At 35.3% G+C, this 27,655-nt stretch overlaps 3 protein-coding genes across 8 annotated transcripts in view; all 3 read left to right on the top strand.

The window, feature by feature from the left end:
* LOC133848604 (clumping factor A-like) overlaps positions 1-27,655 on the top strand; it is a 135,570-nt gene that overhangs the window by 89,913 nt on the left and 18,002 nt on the right. The window lies entirely within an intron of this gene.
* LOC133848838 (neurotrimin) lies at positions 439-26,809 on the top strand. 5 transcript variants are annotated; one of them, XM_062284536.1, is made up of 9 exons: positions 439-1,001; positions 7,066-7,172; positions 13,927-14,112; positions 17,507-17,699; positions 17,781-17,909; positions 24,560-24,679; positions 25,123-25,293; positions 26,212-26,267; positions 26,380-26,809. In XM_062284536.1, exons 1-9 carry the CDS (start codon positions 569-571, stop codon positions 26,743-26,745), a joined length of 1,761 nt encoding a protein of 586 aa, XP_062140520.1. In that variant the 5' UTR covers positions 439-568; the 3' UTR covers positions 26,746-26,809. The 5 variants fall into 5 exon arrangements, with proteins under 5 accessions (XP_062140520.1, XP_062140516.1, XP_062140519.1 ...); XM_062284532.1 differs by having other exon boundaries at positions 7,066-7,205; XM_062284535.1 differs by having other exon boundaries at positions 7,036-7,172.
* Positions 20,431-21,129, top strand: LOC133849006 (holotricin-3-like). 2 transcript variants are annotated; one of them, XM_062284808.1, is made up of 2 exons: positions 20,431-20,960; positions 20,991-21,129. In XM_062284808.1, the coding sequence occupies exons 1-2, from the start codon at positions 20,476-20,478 to the stop codon at positions 21,031-21,033; spliced, it is 528 nt and encodes a 175-aa protein (XP_062140792.1). In that variant the 5' UTR covers positions 20,431-20,475; the 3' UTR covers positions 21,034-21,129. The 2 variants fall into 2 exon arrangements, with proteins under 2 accessions (XP_062140792.1, XP_062140793.1); XM_062284809.1 differs by having other exon boundaries at positions 20,432-20,746; positions 20,783-21,129.

The following is a 27,655-nucleotide window of genomic DNA, read 5'->3' as shown; positions in this document are numbered from 1 at the left end:
AAAATTTTCTTATATAGTAATAAAGCACATATGACAATTTCTTTGTGATGATTAATTTATTTAAGTAGATCCTTTTACTCATATATGTATATACCAAGCAAAAATAAGCATTAATTTAACTCATTGCAATTTCAAAAAAAATAAATTTAAGCTCTCATAAAATCAAATAATTTTCTTGTAAAATGAAGAAATGCTATATAAGAATATGTTTCCTTAACAAAATAATACAAGAAGAACATTTACAATGCTGATTGATACAACTGGTTTGTAAAGCCCTTAAAAACATGTGTTTATTAAAAGTTAGTTGGAAAAGTTCAATGAAAATCGTCGATCACAGTTCACATATGAAATTTGCAAGTTTTGTCGTTAAGTGAAATACAATTTTGCATAACTCATTTTTAAACTTTTGTCAACACAAAAACTCTTCCACAGCAAAAACACAAACTCATCATCGTCATCGCCATCGCCATCGCCACAGTTATCGTTGTCGTCATCGTTATCGTCATCGCCATCATCACCATCGTCGTCGACACATTGAAGCAATGTTAATGGGAACTACATCAGTCTTATGATGATGGTGGCAACGCAACAGAACGGCGACCAAATCGCCAAAAGCAAGCAAAGCAAACGCAACGATAACTTTCAGAAGTTCCCGAATCTCAGTTGGATGTGCGGACGTCAACAGCATCAACATCAGCAACAACATCAGCAACAACATCAGCAACAGCAACAGCATCAACAACAACGTCAGCAACAGCAACAGCCACAACAGAGACAGCGACAACGACAACGTCAGCGACAGAGACAGCGACAATTAGAGACCATTAGCCAACGGCAGACCAATCAATCTACATTTGGACAGAAGCTGGCGCGTTTTCAGGCCTCTTGCGAGTTGGGCGTTCGTGTGGGCGTGGCCAATCGAGGAGCTGGAGCTAGAGCTGGAGGAGCAGGGTGGCGATTGCAGCTGCTTTTGCTATTGTTGCTGTGGTGCAATTGCATTGGTAAGTCGATTGTTTTCACGTTAAGTCGATAGCAAACTATCGAAGATTATGCAGTTGAGTTTACTGATTCAATTAAGTTTGTATCAACAGTTGTCGCTAACACATCGATAAATTATCAATAGCTTATTGATTGTCATCGACTATCGTGAAACGAACTAACATATTATCGTTACTCCGTGGCATATAGTCATGTACACCCGCACATACCCTAACTTTAAGCTCATTATGTATGTACAGTATGTACACGGCAGCTAAGCTTTCACTAAAAAGCTTGAAGCCTAGTTTATGCTGAAACTAGTAATTAAGCAGACTTGGGACAGTACGCATGTACAAATAAATTAATTGTAAGACTAAACTGAAGTCTTTATTTCGGGAGAACCTTTTTTTACTCGACAAAGAAGTCGAAAGAGGAATTACATCGAATACCGTCACTATCAGCCTATAACCGACTAAGAAGTCGTGGCTGAAGGCATCGATCTACACACTTCATAGCTGAGACGAAGAGGTCTCAACATTCCATCTAACTGGCGACGAGGATTAAAAAAAAAAATACTAAGCAGTAAAACCAGCCATCCGTAAGAATTTACAACCCAACAACGCACCTGGTGGTAATAACTTTTTGGACTCTGCAATACACATGGTCCAACAAGCGTAGACCAACGTAAAGTTTAACATAAAACATATCTGGAAAGCTTTCATCGGCACGTGCATACGAAGACGGGCTCAAAGAAGATCCGAGAACATACTACGAAAGCCGACACTAAGCGAAGGAGAAACTTAAACAAATCAGGAAAGCTTTAATAAGCTCAAGGTAAAGCAGATAGCTAAACAGAGGAGCTTATAAAATTTTTTTTTGAGAAAGCTTTCATTGATGAAAGAACATTGTTAAAATAAGAAGCAAGCAATAACTCATAATATTCAAAACAAAACAAAAAAAAAAATTAAAATGAATGAGAATAGCTTAGCCACGTTTAACTCAACTATAAATTGCATAAAATTAATACAAAATTTTGATGGTACTGATACGAATGAACTACCAGATTTAATAGCACAAATAGAAACAGTTCTCCCAACGTTTAGTGTTTTCGACGCGCCTACCAAAAGCATTTTATTTGGCTTTATAAAAACAAATTTATAGGACTATGCAGGCCAGTGCTTCATAGACATGGAAATATAACCGATTGGGAGCGGCTAAAGCAGATCATTTTAAAACATTTTGGTGAAAAAGAAACTAGCGACGTTTTAATGGATATGTTAAAATTGTGTCGAGTTGAATCAACCATAGAAGAATATTATAATAAAATTAATGAAGTGTCTAATAGAGTACATAATCGAATACTAATCCATAACGATGATACATACACTACTTCCGAAGTAAACCGAATTGCACTCCGCGTTTTTAGAGACAATTTACCTGAACCTACTAAAACAATGATATTCGCGAGAAATCCGCAGTCCTTAGATGATGCTTACAAAATCATTGAAGATGCTAGACATCAAAGCTACACATTATACGGACCGACTCGAAAGAATAATAAATACAATAAACCAAACTTTAGAACCAATTTTAGTAACGATAATAAAAATGTAAACGAATTGATAGTAACACAAAGTAGTTCTGGTGAAGCTAGCGGTGACCAACAAGATAATGCTACAAAAACTGAAAATCGAAGATCTGAAGGTGCATTTAGCGCAAATAATAGAAAGCAGGGGTATCACAATCAGTCGAATAATAACACAACATCCAACTCTACTCGAATGTCGACAAACAACAGAAATATGCAAGTTTCTGAGCAAAGCAAACGTACCTTTGAACCCATGGATCTTAATCAGTCTAACGTAAATTTTCAGATAGAGGGGGCAAGACGATTACCATATATAAAAATTCAAGGAAAAAAAAGAACACTACTCTTTATTATTGACACAGGAGCTGAATTCAGTGTTATTAATGAGAATATGTGCCACCCAAAGTGGAAAACAGATATTGAACTAGAAGTTAAAGCAATGGGTAACAAAATTAAAATACACAAGTTATGCAGGTTCCCTTGTTTTCAAGAATTTAAAGCTGAAAGTTATATTTGCGAGTTTTTAGAATATAATTTTCACAGCGCTTTCGATGGACTAATAGGTTGCAATATACTTAATGATATGAATGCAGTCATCGATTACGCAAACAAAAAGCTTAAAGTAAATGACGTTTACCTGGACTTTTTTATACAACAAAATCCAGTAAATATAAATATAAACAGCTTAATTCAAATGAATCTAACTGACCCACAGGCAAGACTCTTAATAAATAACCTTATAGAAAAATTCGAAAATATTTTTTATAAAGAAGGCCAAGACTTGAGTTTCACAAGCGAAATTAAGCACAGAATAGTTACAAAGAATGATCTTGCAATTTATTCAAAGACATACAAATACCCCGAAATACATAAAGACGAAGTCAATAGGCAAATAGAAGAAATGTTAAGTCAAGGTATCATCAGACATTCAAAAAGCCCATACAATAGCCCTTTATGGGTAGTTCAAAAGAAAATGGACCAGTCTAATAAGCAAAAGTGGCGGCTCGTTGTAGACTACCGTAAACTAAATAAGGAAACTATCGAAGATCGCTTCCCGATCCCAAATATAGATGAGATTTTTGACAAGTTAGGAGGCTGCAAAATATTTTCAAGCCTAGATCTTGCAAAAGGTTTTTTTATCAAATAGAAATGGACATTAAAGATATACACAAAACAGCGTTTTCAACAACAAGTGGACATTACGAGTTTCTTCGTATGCCTTTTGGACTGCGGAACGCCCCCTCGACGTTTCAAAGACTAATGAACAACATTCTTAGTCCCTTTATTGGGCAATTTTGCATCGTCTACATGGATGACATCCTTATATTTTCAAAAAAATATAGAAGAACACGTCAATCATCTTAACTCTGTATTCAGTTGCCTATCTAAAGCAAATTTAAAGCTCCAATCAGATAAATGTGAATTTATCAGAGAGGAGATCGAATTTCTTGGCCACACTATAAATTCAGAAGGTCTTAAACCAAGTCAGAAGAAAGTCGACGCAATCTTTAAAATAAAATTACCAACAAACCAGAAACAAATTAAAAGTTTCCTAGGAATCACAGGTTATTTAAGGCGGTACATAAAAGACTACTCTAAAATTGCACAACCCTTGATAAAATACTTAAAGAAAAATGCTAAAATAAACACACATGATCAAGAATACATAGAAGCTTTTCAAAAACTAAAAATCCTAATAACAAGCGACCCGATAGTCGTATATCCAGATTTTAATAAACAATTCACTGTAGTAACAGACGCAAGTAATTATGCTTTAGGCGCCGTGCTCATGCAAGGAAATAAAGTAATTTCTTATGCTAGCCGTTCGCTTAAAAATCATGAACTTAATTATAGCACAATAGAGAAAGAGCTTCTTGCCATTTATTGGTCAACAAAATACTTTAAATATTACATTTACGGAAGAAAGTTCATAATTAAAACCGACCATAGGCCCCTAGTTTGGCTTAACAATCTAAAAGAACCTAACTTAAAACTACAACGCTGGAAAGTGCAATTAAACGAGTTCGATTTTGACATAACATTTATAAAAGGCAAGGAAAACGCTTTGGCAGACGGACTTAGCAGAATTGTTGAAGTATCATCAGAGGAATTTGACGAAAACGTACAAACACATGTACATATACATAACACTGATATATTCATGCTAGAGATCAATAACAGTTTACCAGACACTACACATAACACAAACATAGAAGATGAAGATTTCTCTAAAAGTTTGATTCATTTATTTACTAACGAAACTGACGATCTGGCAACCGTTCACAGTGCAGATTCCGACGATCATAATTTTATAAGTATTACTGAAAAATGTCTAAACGTCTTTAAAATCCAAATAAAAATTATAGAGGCAGAAAATGATTCAAGTACATTCAAAGTTTTGTATAAAAAAAAAAAATAAGACACATTTTTAAAACAAGTGGCGATGAGGAAAATATGCTAAAGTTCATGCGAGAAAAGTTGCCTGAAAAAGGCCTAGTTGCTGTATTCTCAGAAAACTTAAGTTTATTTGTAAAATTTCAAGAAATTTATAGACAGTTTTTTTTCAAATAATAGAAATTTAAGAATTCTCAAGTCGTGTATACTATTAGAAGATATAAATGATAAAGAAAAAATTCTAAAGATAATTGAAAACGAACACATAAAAAATAATCACAGAGGTATTAACGAAATATTTGTATCTATAAGAGAAAAATACTACTACCCAAATATGCAAAAAATTATACAAAGTTATATTAATAATTGTAAAATATGTAACTTAGCTAAGTACGATCGGCAACCTATAAAATATAATTTAAATATAACGGAAACGCCAGACAAAATTAACGATATAATACATATAGATATTTGGTACCCTAAAAGAAATATAATGTATCTCACGTCAATTGACAAAATGTCTAAATATGCGACGGCTCAATATATTAAAGATAGATCCTGGATCTCTTTGCTTAACGCGATAAAATTAAGAATTCAATACTTGGGGAAGCCAAAGAAGATTGTAACTGATAACGAATTTAACATAGTTGTAATTAAGCAATTTCTCCTGGAAAATAACATAGATGTGCACTTTACAACTCCTTACAAGAAAACCGGAAACTCGGACGTGGAACGATTACATCTAACACTAAATGAACATATAAGATTGTATAACGCGGATCCAAACAATACTGACACAGTTCAAGATAATGTCCATAAAGCAATTATTTGTTACAATAACACAATACATTCAATTACGAATACTAGACCAATAGATTTATTTAATAACATACTTTGTCATGAAGATATTGTAAAACTGTCTGAAAAATTATTGAAAAATAAGCAGAATCTAAATGCGAAACAAAATAATTTAAATGAGCCAAACTTTGCAAATGTTTACGTTAAGAATAACCAAGTAGGAAAATCCAATCCAATTTATAAAGAAATAAGTAACCATAATCAAACTGGTAACTACATGGTATCTAATGCAAACCCAACAAAAAAAATTTATAAAGATCAGGTAAAAAGAAGATATAAATACCAAAATGAAAATGATCCAAACTAAGAACCTTTTTTGTATACACTAATAATAATTTAATCCATTGAAAATTTCAACAATATTGTAGAAACTTGTGCTGGGGGAGTCATGTACACCCGCACATACCCTAACTTTAAGCTCATTATGTATGTACAGTATGTACACGGCAGCTAAGCTTTCACTAAAAAGCTTGAAGCCTAGTTTATGCTGAAACTAGTAATTAAGCAGACTTGGGACAGTACGCATGTACAAATAAATTAATTGTAAGACTAAACTGAAGTCTTTATTTCGGGAGAACCTTTTTTTACTCGACAAAGAAGTCGAAAGAGGAATTACATCGAATACCGTCACTATCAGCCTATAACCGACTAAGAAGTCGTGGCTGAAGGCATCGATCTACACACTTCATAGCTGAGACGAAGAGGTCTCAACATTCCATCTAACTATATACATATATCGGTTTTCGATAACTTATCGATTGTCGCATGTCATCGACTATCGATAAACCGAAAACATGGCTTCACATCTGTGTTTCGCTATCGATAAGTTTATGCCTTGGCCTTGCATTATCGATAACAATATCTAGAGCTGCTTAGCACATCGATAGATTGTCGATTGTTTATCGATAACTGAAACGCTTGCTTAAGTTTTGCGCTTCTCGTTATCGATAACATTGTTATCGATAGTGATTGCTAGCATATCATTCGCTTGCTTACCAATACTTTTAATCATTTACCTACATTTGCTTTAATTAATCACTTATTAACATGTTGAGTGTATGCCATTTATTCGTTAGACCAACAAGGTACTGAAATGAACCGATAAACGCAACGAACCCAACCACAATACACACACAATACCATCAAATAAATAAGAAATTTCGTTAATTGTTCCAATCAATGTTTTCTCTTCATGGCAATCAACCATTGAAATGAAGATATTTCCGTTTCAAACAAATCGTCCTCAGTGAGCGCATTCGAGCCGGACTTTGTAATACCGCTGGAGAATGTCACCGTTGCCCAAGGCCGGGACGCGACCTTCACGTGTGTGGTAAACAATTTGGGTGGCCATCGGGTGAGTGCTGACGGTGCGTCAGTTCCAGCCAAGGTATGTATCGGTTTCAATCGCAGCGTTTCAATTTAAATAAAAACCCAAACGAAAAAAAAAAACTACATCAAGTTTTTAATTGATTTTTTTGTATCATTTGTTATCGATTATCCGTTTTCAATTCGATATTCCATATCGAAGCACAAATTATTCGATTAAAAGTTCCGTTACGTAACAACAACAAGAACTACAACCACATCAATAACAAACAGTTTCTCACACACCTTCTCACAAATTTGAAGTGCACCAATTTTAAGTACTTAATGACAAATCGCACCAAAATGCACAATAATCACAATTATTATGTAACCTTTTTAAGCGCACCTTAAACTTAATAATCTCAAGTATATAAGTAAAACATATATACATCATATATAATATGTAGTACACATATATGTATTTACTTATATACAACAACTATATATATCTATATATATTATATCATAATAAATAGCACTCTGCATAGTTAACGCACCAATGCACCATATTAAAAACAATAATATCGAAAAGATTAAGATAATTTCACGATTGGTTTCAAAGGAAAGGAATAATTCTATAGTTTAATACCCTCTCAACATTTTGGACAACTTAATGAAAAGTAATATTAAAATTCTATTCATTTAATTATTAAATGTTTAAAGGGTATATGCTAGTCGTCCATATTCGACTAGATATGTTTCACATGTATTTTCTTTATCAACGCATTTTTATTTTCAACAACAAAAATTCTGAACCAGAATTTAATAAAGTATTGCATAAAGAATTCAGTCGACAAAGGCAAAAACAACGAACAACACAACACAAATATGTATGTAATGTACTATTAACAATATGCTTTAAAAAAATACCAATGATTGTTGTTAACAACAATAAACAGTTCCGCAACATAAAAAAAAAACCTTGTACGACAACAGCAACGACAAATGATAATAAATGAAACCGCATAACAATCGAAATGTGAAATGTAATACAATTAAAAAGAATTGTTCTCTGACATAAAAATGCTCGACGACGCGATACTTTAAAGCATCAAAAGTATTACAAAAATATGCGAATGCATTTTATTTAAAATAACTGCGATATTCTTTGACTCATTTGTTATTTTTGTTTCATAAACGTAGTAACTTCAATTTGGAAACAATTTGTAATTAATGTCTACAAGCGTCTACGAAACGAAGTCGATTATCAAATCTGATTCGATGTGGTTACTTAGGAATTCGTTTCATTGATAAACCGACAAAATAGTTGGATTAGTAAGTCAAGTAAAGTGAATAACAATGTAAAAAGATTCAAATATAAAACCTTAACAAATGTAAAAGAAGAACTACATTAGGTTCTATCGATAGTTATCCGATGAGTCAGTTTGAAAGAATTATCTTCTTTTGTATCTCTTTGATTAACTTAAAGTTCAAGAAAAGTGAATTGGGTGAACAAAGATTGAATATAAAATATCGACAAATGTAAAAGAAGAACTACAACAGGTTCTATCGATAGTTATCCGATGAGTCAGTTTGAAAGAATTATCTTCTTTTGTATATCTTTTATGTTTCACCAAAATACTTTGATTAATTTAAAGTTCAAGAAAAGCGAATTAGCTGAACAAAGATTGAATATAAAATATCGACAAATGAGAAAGAAGAACTACAACAGATATCGAAAGTTATCCGATAAATCAGTATGAGAGAATTCTGTTTTGGATTGGATTGGATTAATATAAAGTTAAAATAAAGTGAATTAGTTGAACAAATATAGATGAACAACTACAAAACCTTTTATCGATAGTTATCCGATGAATCAATTTGATAGAATTCTCTTTTGTTGCATTGCTTTTATGTGTTTCGGGTATTACTTTCATTAGTTTATTTCGTGTTTAATTCGATGAATGCATTTTGTTTACACATCAGCAACATTTGGCTGCTTTCTCTTTTGTGTGCGAGTGTGTGTGTGTTTACAATGTGCAACGCACGTCAAAGGGTGTTAATCAACGAAATGGCATCATAAATAAAAACGCCATCTCATATATGTATGTAAATCCACTGATGTTTCAATCAAACAAAAGCAGCACAACAATTAGAAAGACACGAGAGGAGAGAGCACGAATAGAGGGCAATGAAAGAGAGCACAATACTCAATTTCATTTTATTTAAACAATAAATAAATAAAATATTGTCAACATAATAAAATAAATTGCATTCGCTGAACGCGAAAAACGAGCAACTGAAATAACAAAAGGCAACAAAAAACTATCAAATAAAATTAAAAAAAAAAAACGAATAACGAATACGGTAAATTAAGTGTCAAAGATTTTTCGAATAAATACAGTTTAATAGTTAAGGTTATATTATATAAAACACTTTTTCGCAAACAGTTGAAGCACAAATGGAAGGAACTCGAATTAAAGAAAAACACAAAAGTTTTCGGTAAATAAAAAAACAATAATATTTATATTCGATAGAAGTGCGATATTTAAAATTTTCCTAGGCCTGCGAAATTTGTACGACAAAGTAATAATAATAATAATAATATTATTAATAAGAAAATTCGACAAGCGGATTTCAATGACAATGGAAAATAAATGGAACAACAATAGCAATGAGCGTACAACAGAAATGTGCTGCATAATTTAAAACATCTTTTGCAGTGTTTTTGAAAAATATAAAAATTCACCTCTCTTTTATCAGCAAACGTGGAGAACAACAATAACAATAACAATAACAATAACAATAACAATAACAACAACAACGACATCGACTGCAACAAAAAGAAGTTGCATAATCGTTGCATTGTTTTCATACGCGTTTCGATTATTTTTTCATTGTTTTCTTAATCATTTTGTTATATGTAGTTTTTTTTTTTGTGTTGCAGATTGTTTTTTACTCTTTTATATGCAATTGAGTTTTGTTTTTGTTTCAGAGTAACAGAAACAGAAACAGAAACAGCTACAGAGAAATATGAATAAAAATAAATTCAAGCGCACCGAGTTAAAACCGAAACAAACTTTGCACCATTTTCATATATATATATATACATGTATATGTATGTCGTGTGTTTGTATGCACAATAGTCCTATAGTTGTATATATAGTGTTGTAGTCCTGTAGTCCCGTAGTCTTTGGTAGTCCTGTATTTAGTGCTACTGTATCCTTGCTTTATGACATTTGCTCGCTGTATTTGCATTTACATTTGGCGTTTTTACATGGCTCGCAAACAATGTTTTTATTTTCATACGTCCTTTTTTTTGTTGGTGTGTGTTTGTGTTTTTGTTTTGCTTTTCGTTTTTATTTATCCTTGCTGCTGAAAATTCCATTCACAATCGAAATCGGAATCCGTTGGGCACTCTTTGTATATGCGAAACGAGGAGCGAGGGGCAAGGGAGGCGAAGGCGTAGCTTAACTCCCTTAGCATTACTCAATAAATTTGCTTTATTGAGTAAATAAATAAAGTGACAGTCCGAGCGACATCAAATGCCAGAAGAGCATTGTGCCCAATGCCGTGTCCTGTGTCCTGTATTGCCACCAGTTCAACTTCAGTTGAGTTGAGTTGAGTTTTTGGTGCAACTTCTGCTGTTGTTGCTGTTGCTATTTGGCTCGGTTTGCTATTTATTGGTTTATGGCGTTTTTTTCTGTTTTTTTTTTTGTGGGCTCTACTATTGACATACGGCAAACAATTGGGCGTGGCACGACAGACAGACAGACAGTCAGAGAAAGAGAGAGAGTCACAGCTGCATTTGCAGTCGCTTTTGTTTGCCTGTTAACTCGAGCATCCTCAATGTGCTGAGCCATCAGCATTATTGGCAGCTCAGATTTTTTATTCTTTGCTGTTTTTTTTTTGTTGAACAGCAGCGCAATGCAAACGATGAAGATTCCTTTCATGGCAATTTTAATGGATTGGTGACCTCAAGTCGTTTTAATAACGACAATCGAATGTGGCATGCAAAGAGTGAAATGAATAATAGCTGCGTACTTTATCAAATATCAACATTTTAGCGGACATTTTTCGTCAACTATTTTTTTCATACTTTCATTTAATGCAATCAACTCATTTCATTGTTAACCATGCAACATAAGCATAACAGATCTTAAAGTGAAATTACAAAAAAAGAGTACCAAATGTAGAGAATTTTGATTAAACTTCTCTTCTTTTAAAGTTTAAGCGAGTAAAATCACAAAAATGATTATAACCACTGAATGTAGAGAATTGATATATCTTCTATTCTATTCAAATTCGACATAGTACAAACAATATTTTGAATTATTTACATAAAACTCAAAAGTAAGTTATGCCTGCCATTTGTCACAAAAAAGAAACAAATAAATCAACTATTACAACTTTAAAATGACACGCCAGCTTCTTAAACCGTAGAATTTAATGCAAAGTAACAAATAAGAATAAAAAAATAAACAATAAATTGCACAGCGAACCAAAACAGCAATAATAACATGAATTCAATAAACTGCATCTGCTAACAGTAATGTTAAAATACAGTCTGCGAATTCTTTAACATAGTAATTACTCATACAACTTAACAGCCTTAGAAACTGTAATCATAACAGCAATGTTTTTAAAAGTAGTATCAGTTCTTTAACATTACTTTTAACATCATATGTTAACATGAGAACAATATCAGTCTGCTAACATAACTTTAACAGTCTACAAATTCTTTCACATTATGAATCATGCAACCTAACAGAATTGCACATGTTAACATAAGAATAGAAATAAACAGTTTATATCTTATTTTACTTTAGTAATCATACAACTTAACAGCATTAAAAATGGTATATCTAACAGTGATGTTATTGCAGTTCTTTAACATAACATGTAGACAAAAGAATAATATCAATCTGCTAACATAAAATTGACAGTCTACATATTCTTCTACATTAGTAATCATACAACTTAACAGCGCTGTGATAAACAATCGCAGTTCTTTAACATAACATGTTAACCACAACTGTAGCTTGGTTGGTTTCGCTTTGCCTCTGTCCTTAAATTAGTTGCCAAGCAGTAGTGGAAACAACAACAAAAGTTCAAAGCAAGAATAGAAGCCATCTCATTCTGGTCTTTGTACACAAAGATCAGCCTCGCAGATTAGCCTTCTCACTTGCACATCTGAGCGACATTATCCTAATGAAAATATAGAGTCAGAACAGAGAGTCAAGAGAGAGAGAGAGAGAGAGAGAGAGAGCTTCATGTTACCATTGCGCTCTAAAGTAGGCAACAGTTTTATGTATATTTTTTTGTTCAGCTTTGCCTTTGCTTATCCTTTGACTTTGCCAGTATGTGAGTGAGTGTGTGTGTGTGTGTGTTTTGTTTCTTTGTAGTTTTTTCAGTTGTAGGCTTTTGCATGTATTACGTGTGTGCTTTTCCTTCTGTTCTGTTTTACTTTTTTGTATTTTCTGTTACTTTTTTCATTCATTTGCATTAAATGTCAACTGTTTAAATGTTAGTATTGCACCTGCAAAAAGAACTGCCAACTACCTGCCCCGCCCACCAAGCAAAAGCAAAAAAAGAAAGAAAAGAATAATGAAATAAATACCCACATCCACTCCAACTTGTACAATGTATATGTTTATTCTTTGATGGATTTTCTTCAGTTGAAAAAGCAGAGCAAAGCAAAACGTTGACAAATGTAAACTAATTGTGAAATTTTTCTTCTCTCTACACACACACACACACACACACACACACACACACACACACACAATACAACGCACACACTCATACACACGTACACACTCAAACACTCGTCCAACAAATGACCACAAAACCATTTCCACTAATTGCACTTGAAATATCCCGATTTCATATCCTTGACAACACAAAATCCGCCCCCACCTCCACCCAACATTTGCTTCCCTCCATCTGAACGAAAACTTGCAAAAACTTGCGGCATCAACAACGATAAAATTGCGTTTTTGCCTTGTGTTGCCGCCTGCAACGAAAAATGGAAATGGCGTCAAATTGCGCTGACATCTGACGACGCTGACGACTAACTAACATCCTCCTACTCCTCCTACTCCTCCTCCTCCTGCACCTTCTCCTCGTGGGGCATTGTCAACGATACTGACACCAAAACGACACCAACAAAACGGCCAACTTTTGTACCGTTGATACCCATCATCCCTCTCACTCTCACTCTCCTCCTGCTCCTGCTCCTGTCAACTTGGTTACCAACTGTGGAATGGCATCGCCAACTGGCGCCGCAAAACGCAAAACTTCCAACAAAATTCTAATACATCCGCAAATCGATTTCGATGGCCTGCAACATCGAACCTTTACTTTACCAACAACAACAACAACAACTACAACAACAAAAAATCTGCAAAAAAAAAAACGGAACCGGAAATTGCTGAATGCGCACTGATGTCGATGACGCGTTGACCAATAACGACAACAAATGCAACATTTTAAAACGCGAATGTCAACAAATGGGATTAATAATAATAATACGTTTTAAACAAAAATACATTAATGCGCACATCACAATGCAATTGGCAACAAAAAAAAAAAAAACATAAAACATCTGGCAACACTTCTGTATTGGTGAAACGTAAACAACAACGCAACATCAACAACTACAACTACAACAATTAACCACACACAATTGCAACGATATGAAATGAAATGAAATGAAAACGTCTCATCATCTCGTCGCAAAATGTCGTTGTCATCAACTGGTCTGGGATGTGGATGGGCCTTGGTGGGATGTCCATCATCAGGTCGCATGGATTAAGGCCGATGCAAAGGCAATTCTGGCCATACACGAGCATGTGATAACCAACAATGATCGATTATCGGTGACGCACAACGACTACAACACATGGACTCTCAACATACGCAGCGTTAAAATGGAGGATGCCGGCAAATACATGTGCCAGGTTAACACCGATCCAATGAAAATGCAAGTAAGTACAAGTCAGATAAACACGGTCACAAGCTCTGCACATTTTGCATTTTGAGTGACTTTAACCACACTCGATTTTAAGTACCTTTCAATGTTGTAAGCCTATCGCATTGGAGAATTATGTAAAGTTGTCATTCAAATTGAAGTTGAAAAGTGGTTCATAGTAAACACATAAAATGAAATTATATTGTAAACTATTCATTCAACTTCTTAAGTGAATACTCTATGATTATAAACCTTTTTTGTCTACGATTCTGTACTATATCATAGTAAAAGACCCAAGTGCAAATTGAATTTTAGTGTTGTAAGCCTATCGCATAGTTGAACGGAGAATTATGTAAAGTTGTCATTCAAATTGAGATTTTCAAGTCGTTTATAGTAAATTTATATTAGAATTCATTCATTCAATTCTTTAGGTGAATACTCAATGACTATAAACCTTTCTACCATATCATAGTAAAAGCTCCAAGAGCAAACTTAACTCTAGCAAATTGAATTGAATGCAAAATAAATGCAAGCATATTTTTAGGGGCAAACAAATGAAAACTTGTCCATTTTGCCTGAGCCTGAGATAAGCCTTTGTCAAAACATTCAAACAAAAGAGTCGTATATGTGTAAACAAGGCCAAAAAATCGAGTCAACATGTGTTCACAGCATATTTGTTTGTGAAATGCATGTTATTAAAAATAAACTGTCTAACAGCAGAACAAATGCAACAAAAAATGAGAGAAAAATGTAATCTGCACTTAATACAGTAAATAAAATGAAAACAAAAACATCGATGCACACAAGCAAAACTAATTCGTGACTGTGACTGTTGGCCCTAAGGGATATTAATCTGTTTGCGATTTCACAAACATATTGTTGCATATAAATATTTCTCATTTCATTGCAATTTATCACAGAGAAAGCTCGACTATCAGCTTGCTTTGTGAGCTCTCGAATATGCCGTAAAAAATACCAAAAACAAAAATCCAGTTGAGTGTGCTCGACAGTGAAATATGCAAAAAACTAAATTGGATTTTCATTAGATTTGATATTTTTGATAAACTCGATATGGATCGACACAATTACAAATAAAAGCAAAAAAAATATATGTAACATATATATACGATTACAATTCCCACCAAGTAATATTACACTTATAGCTCTCAAGTGCGCAGTAAACAAAAAGTTGAAAATTTCGGGAATGTGAAAAAAAAATGTAATAATAATAGTTAAAAATGCAAATGCATGAAATGAAATGAATTTACTTTGGGGGGAGCTGCACTTGTCATATGCCTTTGACTGTTTGGTTGCTGCAGCGTTGCCAGACTGTCTGCGGGCAACGTTTTGGGCATATATGCATGTGTGCGTATGTGTGTGTGTGTGTGTGTGTGTGTGTGTGAAGAGCGGGGTTTGCTGACATTTAAACACGATATATAAACAATGGAGCGCTTTAATGACAAAAATAAATAACAAACAATGCGGCAGCAGCACGGTCTGTCTTCCCATGTCTGCCTCCCTCTCCCTCTCTCCCTGGCACTCATACTCCCATGTCTGTTGCTCTGCCTCTCTGTCATCAAGTTGCGTTACGTTAAGCTTTCCTCTTGCTGCTCGCAGTCTCACCCATTAAATGCCCCTCGCGACATGTGCAAAGCGATTGCGTTTTCAATTTCATTTCATTTCGTCATTCCTCCGTTACGTCTCCATTCCAGCTGCAGCGCAGCGCCCTCTGTCGGCAACGGCTTGTAATAAAATCAACCTAACAAAGCGAATTGAGTGAAAAGCAAATATGAGACAAATAAAATGCAAACAGGAGGCAGCTTCACATCTGCCTTTTTAACCCATTCTTCGTTACTCCCCCTTTTCTCCTTTTATCCTTTCTCGTTTCTCGTTTGTTGTTATTTTCTTTTTTTTCGTATAAATTTCGCGCTTCACTCGTTTGGGGTTTTTTGTGACGTTGACTTTATTTTATGACGCAACTGTCAACTGCAGAAAAAACAACAACTACATACAACAACAACGACGACGATATCAGCGTCATATTAATTTACAATAAAAAACAACGCAATAGCTAAAGGCAAATTCACTTAACATCACATAACTTGTTATTTTACTGCTACTAAAATATTAATATTTTGCAAGAATAACGCGACGGATATAATGCACAATAAATTCACATCGTTTGTGACGTCACTGCTGTGTGATGCCTGCAGCGTCATCTATTGGCATGTAGCTTGTGACGTCCTTGCGCTTGCATTGCTGTCACCTTATAAGAAAATGTGCAATGAACGCCAAAATTCGCTCCTGCCCACTCTTCTGCTCTTTTTGCGTTTATCCACAGAAGTCCCGCCGAAAAGCGCACGCATACCCACAGACACACACGTGTGTGCACCTTTGCCAATTTTTAAATAGCTTGTTGAAATTAAGATAATGCAAACTCACCCAGCTTATGCCGTCAACGTCGCCATCTGTGCGATCACTTTAACGTCACGATACCGAACACAAACACTATTTAACTATGCAAATACATATATTTGCTATTTAGTAAACAAATTAATTAGCAGAACGCGCGTCGCGGCCGCAAATGAAAACTGAAAAGTGAACGACACTTCACACTTAACTACTTAACGACTTAACGACTCGCTCTCTCTCGCTCTGGCTGCTGCGTTTGCTTTTGCTTTATCTTGTCCGTCTTGTATGACAAAGGCGGAGTGTCAATTGAACATGGGAGGTAACTCTACAAGAACAAAAGAGTGTAACTTTATTTTATTACATTGAAATAAACGTAAATTTTGGTATTATGTTAATTAATTTGGCACTCATGCAGTCGATCCGCCTCCAACATGAAAGCTGAGCGACACCCACACATACACACATATACACTCACTTGTCTACACACAAAAGTGAACACATCTTTGCGAAATGCTGCTGTCTCGCTTTTGCAAAAGATCGTTTACTTTATACGCGCTGGGCGGAGCATTGACATCAATTTAGTGCATAAGAGTGAAATAGCTGTATGCGCTAACAAAAAATAGCTTGAACAGTGTAGCAAACATTATGTAGAAATGTAAACATATGTTGTTGAAAAGTCAAAATACTATCTTAGCAAAAAAAAAAAATGTTAGCTCCTTAATTCAAAGTTAAAACTATATTATTATTATGTAATAAATATAAAAATGTAATAAAATAAATAAATAATAATAAATAACAAAACCAATATAAGTTGAAGTCAACATAAGTACATATCATAACTAAAGAAAGTTTAAAAGGCAAGAAAAAATATTAAATCTTTTAACTTAGTTAATGATGTTTAGATAATATGAAATATATAAAAATTTTAATGCAATTGAAATAACTTTTATACAATTTTTTCTAAATATTCGTTGTTGTTTTTTTTTTGTTTTTGGTAGACCGCCACATTAGAGGTGGTCATACCGCCAGATATCATTAATGAGGAAACATCTGGTGACATGATGGTGCCCGAGGGAGGCTCCGCCAAGCTTGTGTGTCGTGCACGCGGCCATCCAAAACCAAAGATCACATGGCGTCGTGAGGATGGACGTGAGATCATTGCACGCAATGGCGTGCATCAGAAAACCAAAGGTGAGAATGGGGCTATCAAAGAAAGCAACCGCATGTCAATCTTAAATGCCATATTTATGAAACAAAAATTACAAATTGCAGCCATTTCGGTTGAGGGTGAAATGCTGACGCTGTCGAAAGTCACGCGATCGGAAATGGGCGCCTACATGTGCATCGCCTCGAATGGCGTGCCACCCACCGTCAGCAAACGGATGAAGCTACAGGTGCACTGTGAGTATAAACTAACCTTGCTTTTACATCAAGTACCAAGTTTGGTAGGATAGGTAGGGTTAGGGAGTAGGGAGTAGGTGTCTAAGAAATGCTTTGATTTATTGCCCATCGCGCGCATAATAATAATAATAATCATAATCATAATGGCCACTCATACACATACCCGTGTAACAACGGATATGCGAATATGCGGATGTGCGTGCGTGAAACGAAGGCAACGAAGTGAACCGCAGCATATAACGCAGCGGCAATAACGCGAACTGCAAGTGTTTCCGTTTCGATTTCCGGCACCTTCCTTCCTTCCTTCGCAAACGCAAACTTTCCAAATGCATTAGCGCCAAACTGAAGGAGAACTCGGGTCTAGACACTTGCTCCAAACGTCACGTTTCAGTAGTAAAAAAATTTTTTTTTATATATAAGAAGTAGTACATACTTTAAGCCAGCGACTTGAGCACACTGTGCAGTGTAGTCTATGGTTGTTGTTGTCCTGCTCATACTCTCTGGCAGCACGTTAAACATAATGAAATTTCAGCAAGCCAAAAAAGGGGCAAACACCTGAAGAAGGAGAGCGCTTTAAGAGCAGCAGATCTAGATGATATCTGAAAATTATATTGACACTGCACAAATGCTCACACCTTAATGTTTGTGTGCGTGTGCGTGTGTGTGTGAGTGTGTGTGTGTGTGTCGTCCTACTTAAACATGTCAAAATATATTCTGCTTTTGCTCTTCTTCGTCGCCGCAAAAATTAATTTCCATTTTTTTATCTGCTCCAATTTTTCGGCTTTGCTTTCTCTCATTTCATTTCATTTCTTTTGTCATTTCATTCTCATCTCCACGTCTCTAGCTGTCATTCAGCTGAATGCGCCCCCTTCGCCACGCCTTCTTCTTTCTCTCTCACCATTCGTATTTTTTGGTTGCCCCTTTATTGCTTTCGGCTTTGTTAGCTGCTGCTGCGCTGCGACTGCGTCTCAATTTCAATTTAAAAACCCATATGGAGCAGCCTCCTCCCCCTCCTCCTCTCTCTCTCACTCTTTCTCTTTCGCACGCGCTTTCACGTCTTCTTTTGACATGTTTGCTCCTCCCGCTTCCTTCCACACTGCTTCGTTTGGCTGTCTACGCTTTTGCCATGTTGTCTTAACCTGACTTTAAGCCACCCTTAACCTCAGTACGCTTGATTTCTTGAGCTGCTGCAGCGCTTTGCTTGATTGATTTTAATCAGAAAATTAAGTGGCTCTTTGGCTCTTCTTTCACCAGCCACGAGCAGCTCAACAAGACCGTTAAATATCCACATCTCTCTCTCTCTTTCTCACTCCATTCGTCTCCTTGTGTGTGTGTGTTTGTGTTTGCGTCGCGCTGTCTGTCTGCGATAGCTCGAATGGAGTGAGGTTTGTGGTTAGCTCTGTGTGGTGCAATATTTCGGTACTTTAACGAAGCAGCTTACAAATAGTACAACTCAAACACACACACACACACTCAAGCACTTGGCTATCTCTTTTACACACACACGCGCGCACTTAAAGCTCCACAGGTTGAAAGCGCTTAAAAGCTCAAACCTAATCAGACTTAATGGGTAGCCCCATTGAAGGACGCATCTGCTTGGTTGTCTGCAACTAAGTAGAAGTCCTATTCATTAGCTCCAGTTTCTTAGACCCTGCGCTTTGAGCTATACCGAGTATATTGCATGCATTGCAGTATGGGTTGAGAATTCTCTTAACTATAATTGCATTTCATACTGTTTAAAATCTCTTCAATACATTTTCATACTTTTAATTATTATTCATTTAATTTATATTTAGTTAAAGATTCTCATGTGATTTCTATTTCTTTCATTCCCTTCTTTTTGCTTACATATTTTTGAAAAACTCTTTTTAATAAATTATCTTATTAACTATTATTATTCGTTAACTGCAGTTTCTGATACAATTTTAGGAGATATACTGAAAACAATTTTAAAAATAGAAAACAAAAAACAATAATTCTTTTGATTTTGCATAAAATAAAAACTTTTATTTATTTTATTATTTTTAATACGTTATTATCTTTTCAAAATCATTTTCTAATTAGCAAGCCCCTAAAGAGGCTTAATTGCTCTATAAAATTTTGAAATTCATTCAACTTTTCAAAATTTCAAATAGAATTCGGTATACAAAATGCATTTTCCATAGCATAGAAGCAAAATTATATTCTATGGTATATTTTGAATATAGTATGTCAATATATCCTTGGTATATTTTTAGTATTTTTTCGGTATATTATATATTTTGAAATCAAATCAATAGCACACTCGACTGTAGCTTTCTAACTTGTTTTTTTATTTTTATGTTTGATTTTCTTTGGCATTTTCTCTGTTAGTGCTTTAACGTATATTTTGCTAAGCGTGTGCAAATAGACGACAGCTGTGGTCGGTCGCAAATAGTGAATGACGCAGTTGCTCAGTTTGTGATCGCAATCGCTGTTGCAGTTGCAGTTGCAGCTAAGCACACAACACAACCGATCGGGACTATAAAAAGCACGGCGTAATCTGTGGGAAATTCGTAGTCGATTTCCAACTCCGAAGTAGACGACAATGCGAACCTTTATTCTTGTGACTTTGGTCGCTCTCGTGGCTGTGGCCATTGCCCAGGGTCCGCCACCTCCACCACGTGGTGCAGGCGGACCAGGACCAGGTGGTCCAGATGGTCCAGGAGGTCCAGGAGGTCCAGGCGGTCCAGGCGGTCCACCTGGTGGTCCCGGCGGCGAGGGTGAATTTGGAGGAGCTCTCGTTGGTGGCGGCCGTGGAGGCGGCGGCGGTGGTCGCGGAGGTGGCGGCGGTGGTCGCGGAGGTGGCGGCGGAGGTCGTGGAGGCGGCGGTGGTCGCGGAGGTGGCCATGGAGGTGGCCATGGAGGTGGCCATGGAGGACATGGTCCACCAGGTGGTTGGGGTCCACCACCACCGCCACCACCACGTCGCTCCAGCACCACGGAGAGCACCAGCAGCAGCAGCAGCTCCAGTTCGAGCAGCAGCTCCAGTTCCAGCACAAGCACTACGTCCACGACTTCCACAACCACCGAGTCGACGAGCACTAGCAGCACCACCCCAAGCTCGACGAGCACTAGCACCACTGCAAGTACCGCCACCACATAGATGGATGTCCGGCACTCTAATGATCCTGCTGCTCTTCGGCATCGAGCGGCAGCAAGCTCGCTTTTCGTGTTGAAATAAAAAAACTTTGATTATGCATTGACTGCGACTATTTTAATGAACTTATTAAGCTTTCAGTTTAGCTGCTAGTTGTTCCATTTTGAGCTTTTTGACATCAGCTCTAGGTTAACAATTTCTATTTCCTTTGCGAACGCCAGCATCAATCCTTAATTTTAAAAGCATAGCCTCCAAAAAACTCAAGATTAATATGTTAGTATCATTTTATTGAAATAACGAATGCAATTTCTTAGTGCAATGAGGTGAACTACAGTCGAGTGTGCTCGACTGCGAGATACATGCTATCCATTTTGAATAAGAGCGAAAAAGCGAAGCTAAAATATATTTGGTATATTGATATAATAATCTGAAATAAGTGCAAGCATGTGTGCTATTATTCATAAAATATACCAAATTAATATAACGCAAAAGAACTAAAATATACCAAAAACTGTATTTGGTATATAAATAAGGTACTACATTCAAAATATATCATACTAAACATACCACAGAGTTAAAAATATATCATAAAATACAAGATATACCACAGAGTACTGAATATATCAAATAGCCAGCCAGAGTATCTAAGATCTTTAGCAGAAAACAATGACAGAAATCTTTAATATTATATTAAATTAAAGCTCCGATTAAATAAAATATCTTTCGCATTGTTCATACCAGTATGAACTTTAACAATTTGGCATTCCGCTGCTCAAAATTTGCACTGCTTAATTTGAAGAATCTCGCTAAAACGTTCGCTCAACTTTTCTGCAATTTTACACAGATATTAAAATGTGAAATACTTTTTGCGAAAGATTAAAACAAAAGATCTACACAATTTTCGATTTCAAATTTATAATTTCATGAATATTCTCGATAATAATAAACAAGCAGCCACTATTAAGTTAAATTTATGTATTAAACCCCTTTAAGATACTCTCTATTGAGGCAACAAAAAATTACGCATACGCCGCGTGTGTGTGTGTGTGTGTGTCGGTGGTGTTTTTTGTAATTTCAGCTGTGTTGCAGCAGTTGCAAAACTCTATTAGAACAAATTGAATTTTCAATAAGGGGTAGGCCAATGCAGCAACAGAACAGAACAGAACAGACAAAATTGGAGGCAGGGATTACAACTCGAATCGACACTAACAACACATGACATATGCTACATTATTCGGAGGCACACACAAACACACACACACACACACAGACACATGAATGAGGCATGCACAAATCCAATAAATTGACCAATAATGAACGGTTGAACGCAGCCAATGTTGAGACAAAAGGTCTCATGCCACAATGTTCGGGGGCATGCCACAGCGGACAGCTGGCAGACCAAAACAGAAAAAAAAAAAAAAGAAAGAGAAAGAGAAAAAGAAGACAAACAACAGCAAAGTTGAAAAGCCAAAAAAACAATGATGGTCAGTGGCTGCTGCTGTTGCTGCCCCGCAGCCAAGCGCCAAGAAACTGCCAAAGACAACAGGCAAAAATATCCTGCCAAAAAAAAAATAACAACAACAACAGCTGAAACGAAACAAAAAAAAACCTCAAACTGACACGAAACACGCAACAATGAAGCAAGCATATATGGAGGAGGTAAAAACTGAGTGAGCGCTCAACGAATATGGGAATACGCTGCCTTCGATTATTTATCTATTTATAATAATTACATTTAAGTATGAGTACTACAGAAAAACAGTACAGTAGTTTTCGTAAAATAATAAAAATGATACCGAAGACCAAATTTGGTGTATCGATAAAGTGTACATTCAAATTTTCCCTAGAGTACAAAATATACCACAGAGTAAAGAAAATACCAAAGAGTGCTAAATATACCATAGAGTACAAAATATACCATAGACTAAAGAATATACCAATTTTGGTGGAAAATCCGGTATATTAGTATATTTTGAACTCTGTGGTATATTTTTTAATCTATAGTTTATTTTAAATATAGTACTGTATCAATATACCTAAATAGCATACCAATGGCGTTTTAGGTATATTGATATTGATTATTCGTATTTTTGCGGCATATTGATTTGGTATATTTTTGAAATTAATACCTCACCATTTTTCTTTTATTCACAATGAGTAGCGGATATCTCACAGTCGACCACACTCGACTGCAGCTTTCTTACTTATTTATACATGTACTTAAATGTTTATCAATTTAATTGCTTATTAAATAATTCTTTAGCAAAATCAAAATTCAATTGTTTAATTATGTTTTTTTTCGACGTCTCAAAGCGTTTTTAAGCAGCCAATATACCGCAGAATGTCGAGAGCTCAACTGGCTGCGTAAAATTGCCACTGCTTTTGCGAGTGTTTTTCCTGTCTTACCCTGCCATGAAGTTTGACTGTTCGAATACGCAATCTGTTTTGGGAGTCTGTAAATGCTTTTTCGGTAGTTGCTAACAACAAAATAATTCATTTTCAATTAAAATCGTATCAGTCGAGTTTCTTTTTCTTTCAAGTTGAGTCTGCTCGACTGCTAAAGATATGTTGGCATAATGAAGAGTCAAATAAGATGATTAAAAAATAAAGAATGAAAGAATAACAGCTAAATTGGTAAAAAAAAAAAATAAGGAGAGTTCTTCAAATGTCATGTCATGTTTTTATATATTTTATTTATTATTAAATTTATTATTGAATGGTTTAATTTAGAGTTTTTAATAATGATCTTAGTTGCTTTGGCTAACAATTTGGTATATTTTGTGATCTATGGTATATTTAAAATGCAGTACAATATCGATATAACAAATATAGCCTTCGATATATTTCAGTATTTTCGCAGTATATTTAAATATATATCGATATACCAAATATAGCCTACGGCATATTTTAGTGTTTTTGACGGTATAGTTATATGTCGGTATACCAAGTATAGCCTTCAGTATATTTTTGTAGTATTTTGCAGTATATTTTTGGTATATTTTTTAATGAGACTTTATTCAAGATGGGTGGCAGGTATCTCACAGTTGAGCAAGATTGTAAATCAGCATTTATACTTATTCTTATTCCTTATTACTAATTCCTTTATTATGATCAAAAACACACTTTAAAATTAAAAAAAAATAAATAAATAACAGCAAATATAGTTTAATTTATCAATTATATATTTATTTATATTTTAATTAAAATGTTTGGAAGTTTTTGAAAGTGAATAAAAGTGCATTAATAACCAAATTAGTTTGTTTCCAAAACTTCAAGAAATCTTATTCTTAATCTTAAGTAAAATCTGATACTATATAATGATATATAGAACAGCTATATTTTGCTCCCATTTGATAACGCTTTCCAACACTTTAAATACCGGGTGTGAAGCTTGTGGCAAGTTACTGATGATGATGATAATGACCATAATGATGATGACTAACTCTTACAGCTCTTTAATCTTTACTCTCTGTTTATCTCTTTTTCTCTCTTTCTTCGTCTCTGTTTATCTCATTTTTTGTGCACTTTGTAGTTCATCCGCTGGTGCAAGTGCCAAATCAATTGGTTGGAGCTCCGGTTCTAACGGATGTCACATTAATTTGCAACGTTGAGGCATCGCCCAAAGCCATCAATTACTGGCAGCGCGAGAATGGTAAGTCGCTTGCTTTTGCCAGCTTATTGGTTTGTTGTTCCATTCACTTCACTTCAGTTCAGTTCCCTCCCACATTCAACTCAACTCAACTCAACTCAACTCGATGTCTGGTCGAACGAGTTTGCGAGTTTATATAGTAAACCTTTCAGCAATGCCGCAATTTGTCTTTATTTGGTTCGTGTCTCGATGCTGAAATATTTTGATGTTGCTGTCGTCGTCGTCGTGGCAAACGTCAAGTGCATTTGACGTATATTGCAAACGTGACGTTGTTCACATTCCCACACAGCAAATAACATCATCGAATTGTGCGCCTTTTGGGCGCAGTTTCAACTTTCCGACTTTCGACTTTTAAGTCATCGAGTTTGAGTACTCATTTGCTTACTTCGCCCCCAACACTCACTTATTCATTCATTCATTCATTCTCTTACTCACCTTTGCCGCAGGTGAAATGATTATTGCCGGCGATCGTTATGCGCTCACCGAGAAGGAGAACAACATGTACGCCATCGAGATGATTCTCCACATCCGTCGGCTGCAGTCCTCCGATTTTGGCGGCTACAAATGCATCTCGAAGAACAGCATTGGCGACACCGAAGGCACCATTCGACTTTATGGTAAGTGACACACTTTATCCCTTAGAGAACTTCAATTTACTCTAAGCATTATATAGAAAGTGTATGTAACAGGCAGAAAGAGACGTATCCGACCCTATAAAGTATATTCTTGAGCAACGTCAACAGACGTCTAGTCAGACGATATAACCATGTCCGTCTGTCTGTCTGTCCGTCCGTATGAACATCTAGATCTTAGAGACTATAAGAAATAGATCTATAATTTCTGAACAGTTTTTTCAAAATTCAAATTTTTACCCCGCCTACGTAATTTTTAAGGCAGAGGCGACTTGTGATACATGCAATAATAACTATAGATTTGGCTGGCAATCTAGTATATTTTGAACTCAATGATATATTTAGAATGTCGTATTATGTATACAAATCACATATACCATATATACTATACCAAATATAGCACATTTTTAGTATTTTTGTGGTATATTTGAACAATAATACCGCACTGTTTTCTTTAATTCAAAATGGGTAGCGATCTCACAGTATCTCACAGTCGAGCACACTCGAAAGTAGCTATCTAATTAATATTGTACTGAACTTATTCATTATTCAAGGAAAACAATTTATTCTATTGTCTATTCATTCCTGATATATTTATTTCCTTTCGTTACTTGTAATTCTCAGAAATCTCATTAGTTTTGTCTATTTCACATTATTTTATCTTGCATTGATCGCAAGCAAATGCAATTTATTATCGATTTTGTAGTTTATTCCATTCAGTACCGGTTTATTTTAAGCGTTGTGTAGAACGTAAGGATTACTTAAGTCAAGTGTTGAGTAAGAATAACTTATTTTAAGTGTAGTCTAATGTATAAAGAAGTCGCAAAATAAGAGCTGAAACTCTACAACAAAGATTGGTTTTTAATATTTCAAATATGTATTTGCTTTCTTTTAAAATCGCAGAGATGGAACGTCCTGGCAAGAAGAATCTGCGCGAAGAGGAGCTCAATGAAGTGACGGTAAGTAAAACACACATACGCACACACATACGCATATACAAATACCCACACACTCATACGTATGTAACTATGGCCTTTGGCAACTTGGAATGTACTTGGAATTATCCCGCAGAAGAACGAGGTGGTGGTCAAAGAGAATCGCCACGAGGATGGCTCACGCAATCAAAATGGCCGCCTGTACAAGGATCGTAGCCAGGAAACGGATGCGGCCAGCGGGGCAGCAACAACAACAACAGCCACAGCAACAACAATAAAAGGGCTAATAAAGACATTGATATTAGCTGTGTGCGTATTGTTGGCAACAAACTTGTGCGGCTGCCAAACAAAAGATAAGAAGAGCACGAGCAACAAGAGCTCGAGCACATCGCCTGACAGCAGTTCCGGAGCAACTACTGCAACAAAGGCAACTCTCGACAAGCGTAACAATAACAACAACAACAACAACAGCAGCAGCAACAAAAGACATTTAGTATTATAGCTTAATTAAATTGTAATTATAAGGCAGGCAAAGTATCAACAACAACAACAACAATACTCACACACACACACACACACACACACACACACACACACACACACATGGCCAAAAGGACAAGAGCAACCAGAATGCTCACGCCCCCCTCCCGCCCACGCTTTCCCATCCCCCCTCCCCATTCCACGCTCCAGAATTGAATTGGAGGGCGGCAAATAATTCAATACTAAAGTAAGTAGTTAAGTCCCAAAAACGCAAGTCAGCAAAATAATGGTAAAAACAAAACAAAACAAAAATACAAAGCAAAATTTGGAAAATTTAAAAAAATTCTCAAAATACGTTTAAATGTTACCTCGTTAGTGAAAAGAAACGACAACCAGAAAAATATAAAAAAAAAAAATGCAATGCAACAAAAATAATGTTTCAAACTGAATGGACAAAATCAATTGTAGTCGGCGAGCCGACTAGATGAATGCCCTTGCAAATGGTTAGAAATATACACAAAATATATTTTTGAAACAAATTTTTTGAATTGTTTATTTTTTATTATATTTTGCGAGGCTAAACTGCAGTTACAATTACCCATATATCATTAAACATATATTCATTAAATAATATTAATTTGGTAATTATCTCCAAATAATTATCACACATTTTTCTTCTGCGAATAACTGCAAATTTTTCAATTAAATATGTCCAAATTTTCATTATTAAAGAATGCAAAAATCAGCATACATTTTCTTAGTATTTGATATAATTATTTAGATTCGCAAAAAAAAAAATTTAAAATTACATTGATTAGAAAACAAGATAGAATTATTTTTAAAGTAAACATTTTTCTTCTGCGCATATCTGCAAATTGTTCAGCTAAAACCAGGATACATTTTTCGGTATTTGATATGATTATATAGATTCA

The sequence above is a fragment of the Drosophila sulfurigaster genome, chromosome X, assembly GCF_023558435.1.
Source record: "Drosophila sulfurigaster albostrigata strain 15112-1811.04 chromosome X, ASM2355843v2, whole genome shotgun sequence".
Taxonomy (NCBI): domain Eukaryota; kingdom Metazoa; phylum Arthropoda; class Insecta; order Diptera; family Drosophilidae; genus Drosophila; species Drosophila sulfurigaster.
The sequence above is the reverse complement of the archived record's forward strand: the minus strand, read 5'-3'. Positions and strand labels throughout refer to the sequence as shown.